Source organism: Crassostrea angulata, chromosome 3 (assembly GCF_025612915.1).
Source record: "Crassostrea angulata isolate pt1a10 chromosome 3, ASM2561291v2, whole genome shotgun sequence".
Classification (NCBI taxonomy): domain Eukaryota; kingdom Metazoa; phylum Mollusca; class Bivalvia; order Ostreida; family Ostreidae; genus Magallana; species Magallana angulata.
The window spans coordinates 41,324,664-41,339,088 of NC_069113.1; the positions used below are offsets into that span (position 1 = coordinate 41,324,664).

At 34.3% G+C, this 14,425-nt stretch overlaps 1 protein-coding gene across 1 annotated transcript; it reads right to left on the reverse strand.

Annotated features, from left to right (window-relative positions):
- Positions 1–11,350: 11,350 nt before the first annotated feature.
- On the reverse strand, positions 11,351–13,528 carry LOC128176796 (uncharacterized). The gene is made up of 6 exons (XM_052843344.1): positions 13,239–13,528; positions 12,937–13,099; positions 12,584–12,754; positions 12,331–12,446; positions 12,115–12,232; positions 11,351–11,627 (listed from the first exon to the last, which is right to left on the reverse strand). The coding sequence occupies exons 1-6, from the start codon at positions 13,517–13,519 to the stop codon at positions 11,547–11,549; spliced, it is 930 nt and encodes a 309-aa protein (XP_052699304.1). The 5' UTR covers positions 13,520–13,528; the 3' UTR covers positions 11,351–11,546.
- Positions 13,529–14,425: the final 897 nt, after the last annotated feature.

Here is a 14,425-nt window from a genome sequence, read left to right on the forward strand (position 1 = left end):
AGTTTGTTGTATTTAAAGTTTGGTCTGTTTCACATTGTTAAGGAGCAAGTTGAATGTTGATATTTCTTTCTCTTCTTGTTGCTATTCTGCCTTTGTGATTTATTTAAGTTCATACAATGAAAGATATATATATTTGCTACATTTTTCAAATCAGAATAAATGTTGATAATGACAAATTGGCTTTCTTATATTTCTTAGAAACGTTCACAGCCATGTGCAAATCTCTTATTTTTGGGCTTAAATGATATTAATGCCATTGATAAAACTTCAATGCTACAATTTGTAAAATTACAGAGCAAGTATTATATTAAAATTTGAAGATTCTTGAAATTACTGTAGATTGGCAAATAAACACGATAGTTTTTATTTCACTATGTTTGCGATTCATTTTCCTGCGAAATCAAACCCATCGTGAATACTATCATTAGTTTTCAAAAATGTTTCAATGCTTGTATTCTGATCAATTAATTTTTTGCAGGGTGAAATTAAAATGATCGCAACTGGTACTTTACGAGAAATCGTGAAATTTTAACACCGTGGAATTAAAACGACTTACAGTATTTAAACTGGGTCCACCCTCTCCCAACCAAATAATAAAGCCCTATTAAATAGAGGTAAAGTTCAACATACCAGTAGATTGAGAAAAATGTTTATTCACAAAATATATACTGCTACAATTTGTGATATTGTCATACAAATAGCCTGATGTTGAAAAGATTCAATTTTTTTTTTAAAGACATGTCCCACTGGATGAAATATCTGGTTTCAGCGCTGCGGAAACCCTTTGGAAACTCTGCGGAAACTTAAGGTTACTTTAAGTTTCCGACAGGTTTCAGCACGGAAACTTCAAGTTTCATTAAGTTTCCGCAGTGCTGAAACTTAGGCTGTCCATGAATCCAAATGGTTTCCGCAACGGAAACTTACTGAAACTTGAAGTTTCTGCATAGTTTCAATCTCCATATACGTTTGGGATACATATTGTTTACAAATGGTTTCCGCGACGGAAACTTACTGAAACTTGAAGTTTCTGCATAGTTTCAACCTCCATATACAATTGGGATACATATTGTTTACAAAGGGTTTCCGCGACTGAAACTTTTTATATTTTTGCTTTCACAAAAGCTGAGCAAGGTTTCTACTTTATGTAAAAACAAAACAATTTCAAACAGTTCCAAATTTATTTTGTTCAAAAATCTGAAATTGTTTCCAGTAATAAACAAGAATAGAATTCCTGGGTCCCCCGCCGGTCAGGCAAACTAGTATCGAGTCTATCGACCAAGGCTGATTTTCGAACTTGACCAAGGTATTAGTGGTATAAACATCTGGTATAAATTTAATGAAAATCCGTCAAAATTTGTTGGCATGAGAGCTCTTACAAGGTCAATTTTTGGATAAAACGGAGTCATTATTGTGGTCAAAGTCCCATAACTCCAACAAAAAGTATCGACCCATGCTGATTTTCAAACTTGACCAAGGTATTAGTGGTATAAACATTTGGTATAAATTTGATGAAAATCCGTCAAAATTTGTAGGCATGAGAGCGCTTACAAGGTCAATTTTTTGATAAAACGGGGTCATGATTGTGGTCAAAGTCCCATAACTCCAACAAAAAGTATCGACCAATGCTGATTTTCGAACTTGACCAAGGTATAAGTGGTATAAATATTTGGTATAAATTTGATGAAAATCCGTCAAAATTTGTAGGCATGACAGCGCTTACAAGGTCAATTTTTTGATAAAACGGAGTCATTATTGTGGTCATAGTCCCATAACTCCAACAAAAAGTATCGACCAATGCTGATTTTCGAACTCGACCAAGGTATTAGTGGTATAAACATTTTGTATAAATTTAATGAAAATCCTTCAAAATTTGTAGGCATGAGAGCGCTTACAAGGTCAATTTTTTGATAAAACGGAGTCATTATTGTGGTCAAAGTCCCATAACTCCAACAAAAAGTATCGACCAATGCTGATTTTCGAACTTGACCAAGATAATAGTGATATAAACATTTGGTATAAATTTAATGAAAATCCGGCAAAATTTGTTGGCATGAGAGCGCTTACAAAAAAGTGTGACGGACGGACGCACGGACACACGGACGCACGGACCCACGGACACACGGACACACGGACCCACGGACACACGGACCCACGGACACACGGACGGACGGACGCCCGGCATTTCTATGTCCCCGCACCGCGTTGCGGCGGGGGACAATAAAATACAGCCAAGATACAATAATGGATTAACATCCATATGACAATTCCCTTATTAGGGACTTTTATTCAAAAAATGATAAAATTGCACAAGGAAACAAAACTCCCATAGAAATCTTTACATTTGTATTTTTTTTTCATCTCGATTAAATGCCTATCAAATCTCCCTTTAAAAATGCAACAAAGATCTTACTTTTTTAAAAATATGAATGCAGTTTACAAAATAACTGCATGTACATAAATAAATAACTGCATGTACATAAATAAACAAAGAAAACTTCACTGTTACATGAACATGATACACTTGTCTCAATTTGTTTTGAACTACAATGAATATGTACACCATAAAATATTTTTGAAAAGTCTAAAGTATCCATCTTTAGTAAAAAAAAAAAAAAATACACTACAAGATAGTAGTTGACTATAGAGGTATGACCCAGACTTGATTTGAATATGTATGTCAATAAATTCCAAAATGAGGTCAAAGTGACCCACTTACAAGTTGGGATAAACCTTTTCTTTGTTAGTAATATAATCTAATGTTTTACAATAGACCAGGATTTGATATCATTTATTTGATAATCCATTAAGTCCAAAGTGAACTTCTCATTTCCACCCATGATGTACCAACTGATCAGATTTTAATACATGTATTATAAGCCTGTCAGTATTTAATAGATGACCCAGAGGGAGATATAAGCGTGTTGGCCAATAAAAAGCTAACAGTGGAGCAGTCTGTCAAATCATGTGCAACAATATGATGTACACATTTAATTAATTATGCTGATTGCAACACACTTCATTCCTGATGAATATTCTTCTTTACACACGGTTTACCTTCCTACATTTCACTACTTTACCTACATTAATATTTTTAAATCTAAGACATGAAGTAAAATATACATTGTTTATATATGACAAGTATTACTACATGTACATGTACTTGCTTTTTGTAGCATGAATGTATAAAATACAAAGTATCACACAGATCATTCACCTTACAATTCTCATCAATACCAGCATTTTACTTATGATATAAAAGCTAATTCCAATTATATATTAGTTACGGTACATAACACAGATTAAAATAAAACCCACATGGAAACAACTTTCCATCCAAGTAATTTTGTTATATAAAAATTGTAATACATGGGGTATATGTTGTCTTTATATATTTTCATGTACGACATAATTGAATATTGTTTGGTGTATTTTATCATTTCTATGACCCATGCATTCATCTCCTAATGCAGTGTTTTTACATTTAAGATTGGTTTCTTAATTTTTCATATATTGCTGCAAAAAAAACTAAGTTATCAATAAATGTTTAAACAAAGAAAATGGAAAAAAAAGTAGTTAACACTTATCAACTTGGAGGTGTGAGGATATATGTTACATGGAGTCTAATATTTTATGCAATATTTGCAAATATAACAAATTATTTAAGAAAATGAAAGTTAATATCTGCAAGGTCTAATCAATCATTTAATAAGTCAAAACCATGTGATTTTCTAAGATTCTAGCTTACAGACAGACATTGTAATATACTGGTATTTAATCATATAAAAAAAGTACTTTTATAATTCATAGGTTTTTTGAGAATACTTTACAGTTAAAAAGTCTTGTTCTGCAGAGGTTTAGTCGGGTCGTAGAGATGTGTCCATTCGAATCAATAAGGAGTGTCCTTGGCTGTTGTTGATATAACCCGAGTCGTAGTTTAAGGAAATAGGCCTTTTTGGGGGACTTTCGAGCATTGTCCAGACCGGTGAGGCACTCATATGATCACATCATGGCTACAGCAGACTTAGTAGTTCTGGACAGTGGTAGCATTAAAATTCTTCTTCTTGCGATGAACTTGTTCCTCTCACTGGGCTGTACTTTATCATTTGTTTATGTCTGTTCTGTTTATCTTAAACAAGAATAATAAAGTTTCATTTAGATTTCTAAACAATAAACATAAGTCATTCAGCCAAACATGTAATAAAAGCATTCTGAATAAAATTCTGAATACAGAAGCTACTATGCAGTTGCCAGTTGCTGTTTAAACTATGTCATATAATGACTACGGTAGTATCTGGTCTAAAATGTTTCATTTTATGTTTGAAGCTATGTTATTTTCATTTTCATTCAATTATTGTTTGTTGAACAATGGAAAAACTTATCAACAATAAGTGTGTTTCACCCCCCCCCCCCCCCTTCAACCTCCTTTTCAAGAACTTAGACCTGGATTTCCCAAAAATTACTACAGTAAATTATAAACATCCAACACATGCATAAGTTAATGGTGAAAATAATCAATTTCAAAGCAATACCTTGCGTTCACATCGTCCAGCTGGTCAAAACATTCACCCGAATCACCGAACAGAGGATGCAACTAATCACCGGAAACATTGACTTCGTATGCTGTCAATGCTGAAAAAGAAAAACGTGAAAGATTTCATTTTCCGGATTTAATCAATAATTTTTTTTCGTTACATTTAGAGTTTGTAAATTGTATAATGTGCGAAAGATTCATTGTTCGTCTTGTTTACCAACCAAGCATTCATATATTAGGGACGTTTATATGATTATATATGTGTATACCCTGGTTAATCTTGATTATCATGCATATAAAGTTGGTTAATGGTTAACTTGGTCAAAACGTATATTTAAAAGAGATACGGTAATAAAAATTAAAACGCCGAACCAAGTTTGAAAAAATGACGCCATCTTGATTTGATGGCGCGAGATCTCGTTTACAAATGAGAGATAAATTAGAGCCTTGAAAATGTTATTGGGAGTATCTATATTGTGAATTAAGTTACCTTGACATGAGTTCTTCGTTCCTGCATTATCTCCTTGTTGTAGAGGCTATAGATGCTTCTCAAATCTCCATTTTACAACAGCACCTTCTTGTCCATTTTAACCTTCGCTCGGAATCATAAAGTGCGCCAATACTGACCAATCAGAACCCGCTAAATCTTGGAAAAGTGCATTTTGGGATAGTTTAAAATGAATAATGTTTAATCAAAATCATAAATTTTTACCGAATAGTATACTTTTTACATGTATATTTATTTTAAATAAGAACTGTCGGAGTCAGTATTTCCTGGTTAAATACGAGAAAGTATTGGCGTGTGTTGTTACAATTGTATTTGTAACACGTGATTAAAAAAAAAAAAATGGCCGACCGTTTGTTTACAAATGTCTAATGAAATAAAACAAGTTTTAATGAGACATATGTATCAGATGTTGTCTTTAACTATATTTTATTTACATGTACTGATAATTTTGCCAAACTAAATATGATAGAGCCATATATAGTTTACTGACAAGTTAGTCTTGACTTGTCCAATTTTCACCGCGATTCTAAGCACGGTCATATTCTTATTCAAAATATAGAGGTGTGAAAATATTATGTTCATCACAGAGCAGGTTCTGCATGAACACAAAGAAATCACAAATATAATTAGATGCCGATCAATTAACGGGGTCCGGTTAACAGCGTTCACCCGTACGGTGAATTTACAACTACGATGAATTGATGGCAATTATTTTACAATTACACATGTGCACTGATTGGTCATGCAATGAACAGTACGTTAAGAATACTTATGAAATTAAATTACAAACGCGTTAAACAAGCCGGGAAGTAAGACATACACGTCGGACTGATATATAAACAAAATATAATTTTAATTATTTGGTATACTTTCTACATCAAATGTATACGAATGTATAATCAAATTTTAAAAATGGGATTAAAATCACGTGCACCACATGGCTAGTGCTGGATTTTAAACTGATTTTGTAATATAACGTATAACTTCAGTAAAATTATAAATAATGCTTATTATATCTTATAACAGAAACATGTGCATGTTTCATAAACATGTATCAATATCTGTGTTTACAGTACAGAAAGTAAATACAAAGTATAGAAATGGACGAACACATAGGCGTCGAACCGGGGGGGGGGGGGGGGGGGGGGGGGGGGGGGGCTTAGTGCAAAGTTAACCAATAGGCATATATTTCCCCCCCCCCCCCACCCCCGACTTTTTCTCGCCGAAAATGTAATTGTTCCTAAATTTACCTTGAAAGATTGAGAAGTTGGAGTAATAGCCCCCCCTCCCCGACACGGATTAGGAATTTCATGATTTTGGGAAAAAAAATTTGGGAAGGGAAATTTATTTTCGGAAGTATATAGTATAGGTATAGCCCCCCCCCCCCCCCCCCCCCGGATTACGATTTTCATGATTTTGGGAATTAGGGTTTTTTAGGGGTTCTCCTCAATATTTCTGAGGATTAGTCTAGCCCCCCCCCCCCCCACTTTCAATTTGCTTCCGACGCCAGTGAATCATGATACAGTCATACATGTAGTAAAGTCTGAAATGCATGTAAATAATTAAACAATTATTATATTAGACTCAAACTCCAAGTGGGTTTTACTTGTTATTATCAACTGTAGAATTAAAAAAAAAAATTCCTGTGTACATGTGCTGGCGTGGTATTAAAAAAGAAATGAATTAGCTCTAAACTTCAGGTTGTACGAATATTTGGTACGATTTGTAAAAATTTACAACGACTTTACCTTAATTTGTTTGCTTAATTAGTTACTGTACCTCAAGGTTCATTCAAATGATAACTAAATGATTTAAGAAGGAGTCTTACAAAATAGGTATATTAATTTATTTTACTAAATAATTATAATTTACTTATCAGATTTACTAACTCAGGTACACACAAATTGAAAAAAAATTCCCGCCGGGCTCCAGTTATAAACTCACGCTTCGTACTGTGTATATGTTATGTAACAGTCTTTTGTTCACTCCTGACAGAAAAAAACCTGCAACCCACACAGAATATACAGGAAAATCACAAAGGAGGTCACCTGGACAAAGAATGTATACACATGTATACACGTGCCCGAGTACCTAAGATTAATGATTTCATCATATGCATTAAACAAGATCAGACATCAGTTTTCTTTTCAAATTCAATTAATTATTTAGTAAGGTTCTTAATCGCCTTATTTGCCACATTTGAAGATAGTTACATGTATACATATAGTTTCAGTCACGCTGAAACCTTACTATACATTTTAGTATGTACGGATTCATTATCATTAGGCTAGAATTAAACTTAAACCTGTTGAAAATAAATGATATCACTATTAAACTCAAATCAATTTTAGTAATAGTTTCAGCAATGCGTAAACCATTTGGAATCTTAACTTAAAGTTTTAGCATACTGAAACCTAGCGGAAATGTTCTGAAACTGATTGATATTTCCATAATAATTTACACAACTTTTCACATGATTCAAATTTAGTTTCCGCATTGCGGAAACCACCAGGAATCTTAACTTAAAGTTTCAGCATACTGAAACCTAGCGGAAATGTTCTGAAACTGATTGATATTTCCATAATAATTTACACAACTATTCACATGATTCAAATTTAGTTTCCGCATTGCGGAAACCATCAGGAATCTTAGACTAAAGTTTCTGCTGACTGAAACCTAACGGATACTTGCTGAATCGATATAATGGTTTCCGCATTGCGGAAACTATACATGAAACTTCAACTTCAAGTTTCAGCAAGGTTTCCATATAGTTTCAGTTTTGCTGAAACTTGATTTTTCATCCAGTGTCCCTTTGACCAAAAGGAGAGGTACCAAGTTCAGCATAGGTATTTGTTATACCCCTATTAACAGTCTTCTATATAATTCTTGCCAAGGAAATGTCCAACAAAGCAAATATTACTTCAACTGGTCTTACAATTTCCATGTTCACCAGTCTTTTGGTCCAACATCAAAATTGCTAGACAACTATGTCGCAGCTAGTACATGTACGTGTTAATCCGATCTCTGCAGAACAGATAAAGCCGAATGGCTCTATGACATGAAATGCAAGTAACTACATGTACTTGAAATAATACTTGCATCAGCAATGAAGGGTATAACAAAACAGTTACTGACTGGGATTTTGGCAACCTATAATTTGTTGGACCTATAGAGAGAAATGTTGACTTCGGCCTCTGTCTTCAGTTCAAACAAATTATATGTTGCTCTAATAACCAGTCAATAACTGAATGATATATGAAAATATCATTAAACATTTTTAGCTCACCTGAACCGAAGGTTCAAGTGAGCTTTTTTGATCACCCGTTGTCCGTCGTCCGTCCGTCCGTCCGTCCGTCCGTCTGTCTGTCCGTCCGTCTGTAAACTTTTCACATTTTCAACTTCTTCTCAAAAACCACTGGGCCAAATTTAACCAAATCTGGTACAAAGCATCCTTATGGAAAGGGGGTTATAAATTGTAAAAAAAAAAGGGCACAGCCCTTTTCAAAAGGGAGATAATTGCGAAACAGTAAGTATAGGGTGCATGTCTTTAAAAATCTTCTTCTCAAGAACCACTGCACCAGAAATGCCAATATTTACACAAAAACTTGTATATATAGTGAAGATTTTAAATTGTAAAAATCGTGACCCTCGGACCAAAATTGGGGCCCCAGGCGGGGTTCAAAGTTTAACATAGAAATACATAGGAAAATTTTAAAAAAATCTTCTTCTCAAGAACCACTGCACCAGAAATGCCAATATTTACACATAAGCTTGTATACATAGTGAAGATTCTAAATTGTAAAAATCGTGACCCTCGGACCAAAACTGGGGCCTCAGGCGGGGTTCAAAGTTTAACATAGATATACCTTAGGAAAATGTTTAAAAAATCTTCTTCTCAAGAACCACTGCACCAGAAATGCCAATATTTACACAAAAGCTTGTATATATAGTGAAGATTCTAAATTGTAACAATCGTGACCCTCGGACCAAAACTGGGGCCCCAGGCGGGGTTCAAAGTTTAACATAGATATACCTTAGGAAAATGTTTAAAAAATCTTCTTCTCCAGAACCACTGCACCAGAAATGCCAATATTTACACAAAAACTTGTATATATAGTGAAGATTCTAAATTGTAAAAATCGTGACCCTCGGACCAAAACTGGGGCCGCAGGCGGGGTTCAAAGTTTAACATAGAAATACATAGGAAATTTTTTAAAAAATCTTCTTCTCAAGAACCACTGCACCAAAATGCCAATATTTACACATAAGCTTGTATACATAGTGAAGATTCTAAATTGTAAAAATCGTGACCCTCGGACCAAAACTGGGGCCCCAGGCGGGGTTCAAAGTTTAACATAGATATACCTTAGGAAAATGTTTAAAAAATCTTCTTCTCAAGAACCACTGCACCAGAAATGCCAATATTTACACAAAAGCTTGTATATATAGTGAAGATTCTAAATTGTAACAATCGTGACCCTCGGACCAAAACTGGGGCCCCAGGCGGGGTTCAAAGTTTAACATAGATATACCTTAGGAAAATGTTTAAAAAATCTTCTTCTCCAGAACCACTGCACCAGAAATGCCAATATTTACACAAAAGCTTGTATGTATAATGAAGATTCTAAATTGTAGAAATCGTGACCCTCAAATCAAAACTGCAGCCCCAGGCGGGGTTCAAAGTTTAACATAGAACTACATATGAAAAATGTTTAAGAATTTTCTTCTCAAAAACCACTTTACCAAAAATGCCAATACAGACACAAACGGTTGTATATATAGTGAAGATTGTAAAAATAGTGACCCCTGAACAAAAAGTGGGGCCCCAGTAGGGGTTTAGATTTTAACATATATAGGAACATGTTTTAAAATCTTCTTCTCAAGAACTATAGTGCAACTGTTTGGGATATTACTATGCATACATGTACATCCTTAAATAATGTAGATTCAAAAAATTGTAACTCCCGGACAATTGATGGGCACCAAGAGGGGTTCAAAATTTAAACATTTTAAAAAACATAAAGGAAAAGTTTAAAAATTTTCTTCTCAAGAACTACAATGTTTTAGTTTGTGGAATTTCTATGCCTTCGCTCATATAGATTCCTAATTGGTAAAATCGTGACCCCCGGACCAATACTGGGGCCCCAAGATGGGGTCAAAGTTTATTATAGAAATATAAAGGTAACGTTAAAATATCTTCTTCTCGAGAACTACAATGCCTCAATTTGTGAGATTACTATCATGCATACAACCTTGGATAATGAAGGTTCGACAGTTTTAAAATAGTGACCCCTGGACTAATACTAGGGACCCAAGATGGGTTTAAAGTTAAATGTAGAAGTACCGGTATATATGGAAAATGTTTAAAAAATCTTATTTTCGAGAACTACAATGCATCAATTTGTCAGATAACTACGTAAGCACCCTCAGTGTAGATTCGAAATTATAAAAGCTGTGACCTCAATCTAATACTGGGGCCCCAAGAGGTGTTCAAAGTTTAGCATAGAAATATAGAGGGAAAATGTTGAAAAATCTTTTTTTAGGGAACTATAATGCTTCAGCTTGTGAGATAACTATGCAAGCATCCTTAAATAATGTAGATTCCAAATAATTAAAACTTTAGCCCTGGACTAATACTGTGGCCCCAAGAGGGGTTCAAAGTTTAACATAGAAAGATATATTGAAAATGTTTTTAAAAAGTTTTTCTCGAGAACTATAATGCTACAGTTTGTGAGATTATTATGCAAGGATCCTCAAATTGTGTAAACTCTAATGTAGTGGAACCAAGAGTTATCTTTCTTGATGTTCTGTACAGTCTGAGAGTTATTTCTCTTGAAGTGGAACTCTGCTACGTTCAGTTTTTCAGGTTGTGTACGTGCGGTCCTACCGCAATGCTACACATTTTCATTCCTATGTTACTGTTTATGTTGTTCAAGCCAACCATAAACCTCGGACCATAACTGGGTCCCCAGAAAGGGGTTCAATGTTTAAAATAGAAAAAGCATATGCTACGAAATGTAATGTTACAAGGAACTGCTGTTCGGGTGAGCGATGTGGCCCATGGGCCTCTTGTTTTCTTTTGTTCTTAACTCAATCCAATAGTCATTAATCATTTTTAAATAGAGAAAGATTGCTTCACAAATTAAACAAAAATCATTGATTTTCTTGCTCTAATACATATACCGATAGGTCTGACACACAATATTTAATAAATCTTATGGTATATTACATGTACTGTACATGTATTATTATGGAAAATCACTCTTTTATCAAGCTAAAGATGGATTTCAAAATACAAATATAAAACCATATATCATTTATATTTTATTCTGTAATACGCTGTATTTCATGACACATATATCTAAAAATATGTAGACTGACTTTAAACTTAAGCTTCAAATTTAAACTTTTAAAAAATAACATTTTTGGCACTGACAACATATTGCAATGAAGGTAGGTAATGTTTGAATAACAACTTTGCGATGATAAATATATTTGTTATTTGGATCAGTAACAGTTTTCAAGTTCTGGTGAGAGCTTGAACGCCTTCCTGTACAGCTCCGCTGCCTGCATACAATCTCCTTGAGCCTGGAATTAAAGTCTTAATGTTAAAAGTTCTTCAGGAAATTTATATATCCTTGAATGAAAAAAAGCATTTGTACATCACCAGTTTGTAGTTTATTCAAAACCTATAGCTAGCAATTACATTTATAGATAATGAGCAGAAATTACTGGATGGTGATTGAATATCAAATCCTTTATACCAGTACATGTACCAATACTTGTATATAACATACCCATTCAGTCCCATTGTCATGTATATAATATATGGGTTAGGCATGGGTACTTGTATTAAATAGCTTATTCATTATAACTTTACAAAATACTTGTGTAAATAAACTCATTATTTTATAGATCTGTATTGTGAGTTGAAACATCTGATTTAAAAAAAAACAAAACTCTAGATATATCAATACATGTTCCAGTACATTTTAGTACAGAGCTCTTATACCAGGTTACCTATAAAATGCACACATTTACATGTATATATAACATGCATTATTATAATACATACTTCAAGCCGTTCCGCTTCCTGTATCATTGCTATGGCTTTTTCTTGCTTTTCATCCATCTTTTTCTCTCCAATCTTTCTGTACATAATATCTGTTCTCAGTATGTATTTTTTGCCAGACCTACACATAGGATTAGAAAAATCAGAAGCTGTTTAATTATTAATTACTAACCAGGTAATATATAGTATTACCAGAATTGCAACCAAAATAAAACTTACAAGAGTTGTTCCCCCTCATGCAGTCTTTGGTGGTTGAACAAAATGGCCATCCCTGCTTCAGGTTTAATCTTGCAGATTATGTTTTCTTTTTCTGCACAGTACTTTCCATTCTCATCCTAAGAAAAGATTTGTCTCAAATTTCAGTCATTGGTATTTTGATTTTGTGCTAATTTTTAACTAAAATTAGGCATGGTAATCGAAGTTTTGTCCCTTTGATTGTGCATGCACAATGAATGCACTATTTTTTTTTTACCTTATGTAAGGTCTGTGTCTCATCAACAAAATTAGTGCTTCCTCCATCAAAGTCTCCATTGAGATAAATCATAAAGGTCTTTAGAGACCTCTCTCCTGGTGATTTACTGTAAAAGCCATCAAAATGAGGGGCAAAATGTCCTCCTGGGAAATATCTGCACAGCCTGAACAGCTGAAAAACATAAAACAACTGCTCAAATAAAGAGTGACTTGGTCAATCTGTTTACATGTGCAGGATGCAGAAATCCCCAAAGTCAATATCCACATGTGGCCCCTGATTGATTTACTGTCTTGATGTATATCAGGTCATTTTGATAAATTGATTTGAGGATAGAATAAGGGATCTTTATTTACCTTATTCAATCCAATTGGCTGCCATTTGCCTCTCAGTAAATAAGGCACACCATGAATGTGTAAATCTTGGAGATGGGCGTCTTCTGGTACATCAAACTCTGGAAGGTAAGGCTGTATTCTCTTCCATAAAATGTGTGATAATTCTTCACTTTCTATTACTATTCTACAAATGGACATATACAACAATTTAAGGTGAACTGATGGAGAATTCAAAGCAGGATGTTAATTGGGACTAAAGAAAACCAATAATTAAAAAAGTCTCTCTCTCTCTCTCTCTCTCTCTCTCTCTCTCTCTCTCTCACCTATCACAGCTGCGATAATCCCTCTTCGCTCCTTTAATTTCACCAAATCCGATCTTTTCGCCTTCATCAATAATGTGTGCACACTCTTCAGATGTCATTAACTGATGCAGTAAAAAACCTTGATCACCGAAGTCCAGAATTTCTGATCTGTTAACTTCATCGTCGCTGTATTTACGTGTGTCCTCAAATACTGACAAACTGTGAACATCGTTTAGGTCGCTTGCAAGTTCACCATTGACATTTGCCCCCGCCTCCGCTCCGGGTATAAATTCTGAGCTCATTTCTAGAATCCTGTCTCCGATGTTTTGTTTATTTCACAACACATGCTTCCGGATATCTTCATCTATTTTTACCTTTGACGTTTTCGCAATTTGGCTATGTCGGTCTTTAACTGAGTCGTTTATGCACTTCTTTGGTTAATTCATGTGGGTATGAGCGAGCATTTCAGAAAAAAATACATAACTGGTTATATTTGTTGTCAGACCGCACATGACATTGTTTTGGGGTTTTTTTTAATCTCAATCAAATTTGAAATAGTCCATGAAAAGCATCCTGAGAGTATACAAAAGTACAAAACAATAGCAACACCTATATCATCATTTCACGAGTATACTGAACAAAACAATGAAAAATAAACAAGAAAACACACAATTCTATATATCGTTGTTCATACGCGGACAAACTGCGAAAGATTGTCTCAGACCAAAAAAGGGATATGGCCAGAAATTAGTCCTGACTTTTACCCCCAGTAACATGGCACTGTTGTTGTTTTTTTGGTGACAAAGGTAACATGTATGACAAAACTGATTATTTTCTTTCCGCTGAATGGTTTAATTTCATCCAGTAACAATGGTTACAGCTGTATTATATTGCTGACAAAAGGTAACAAGCATTTTTCTGTTTATAGCAGGGGGTCTTATTCTATTTGGTTACAATGGTTACAATGGTATATTCTATTGGTGACATAGGGTGACAGTGGTGACAGTCATTTTCATGATTTACAGGGGGGTCTTTTTTAAATTGGTTACATTGGTAACATTGATTACAATGGTTACCTAACCCTAAACTAACTTTAACCCTAATCCTAACCCTAAACTAACCCTAACCCCAAACCCTAAACTAACCATAACCATAGACTAACCCCTAACCCTAACCCTTACCCTAACCCTAAACTAACCATGCATAAC

Excerpts from the sequence above, each read along its gene's own strand:
- LOC128176796 (XM_052843344.1), bottom strand. The coding sequence starts at position 13,519 with ATGAGCTCAGAATTTATACCCGGAGCGGAGGCGGGGGCAAATGTCAAT. Across the intron at positions 13,100-13,238 it reads GATTATCGCAGCTGTGATAG|AATAGTAATAGAAAGTGAAG; the intron begins GTGAGAGAGAGA and ends GTCCATTTGTAG. Across the intron at positions 12,233-12,330 it reads CATGAGGGGGAACAACTCTT|GTCTGGCAAAAAATACATAC; the intron begins GTAAGTTTTATT and ends TCCTATGTGTAG.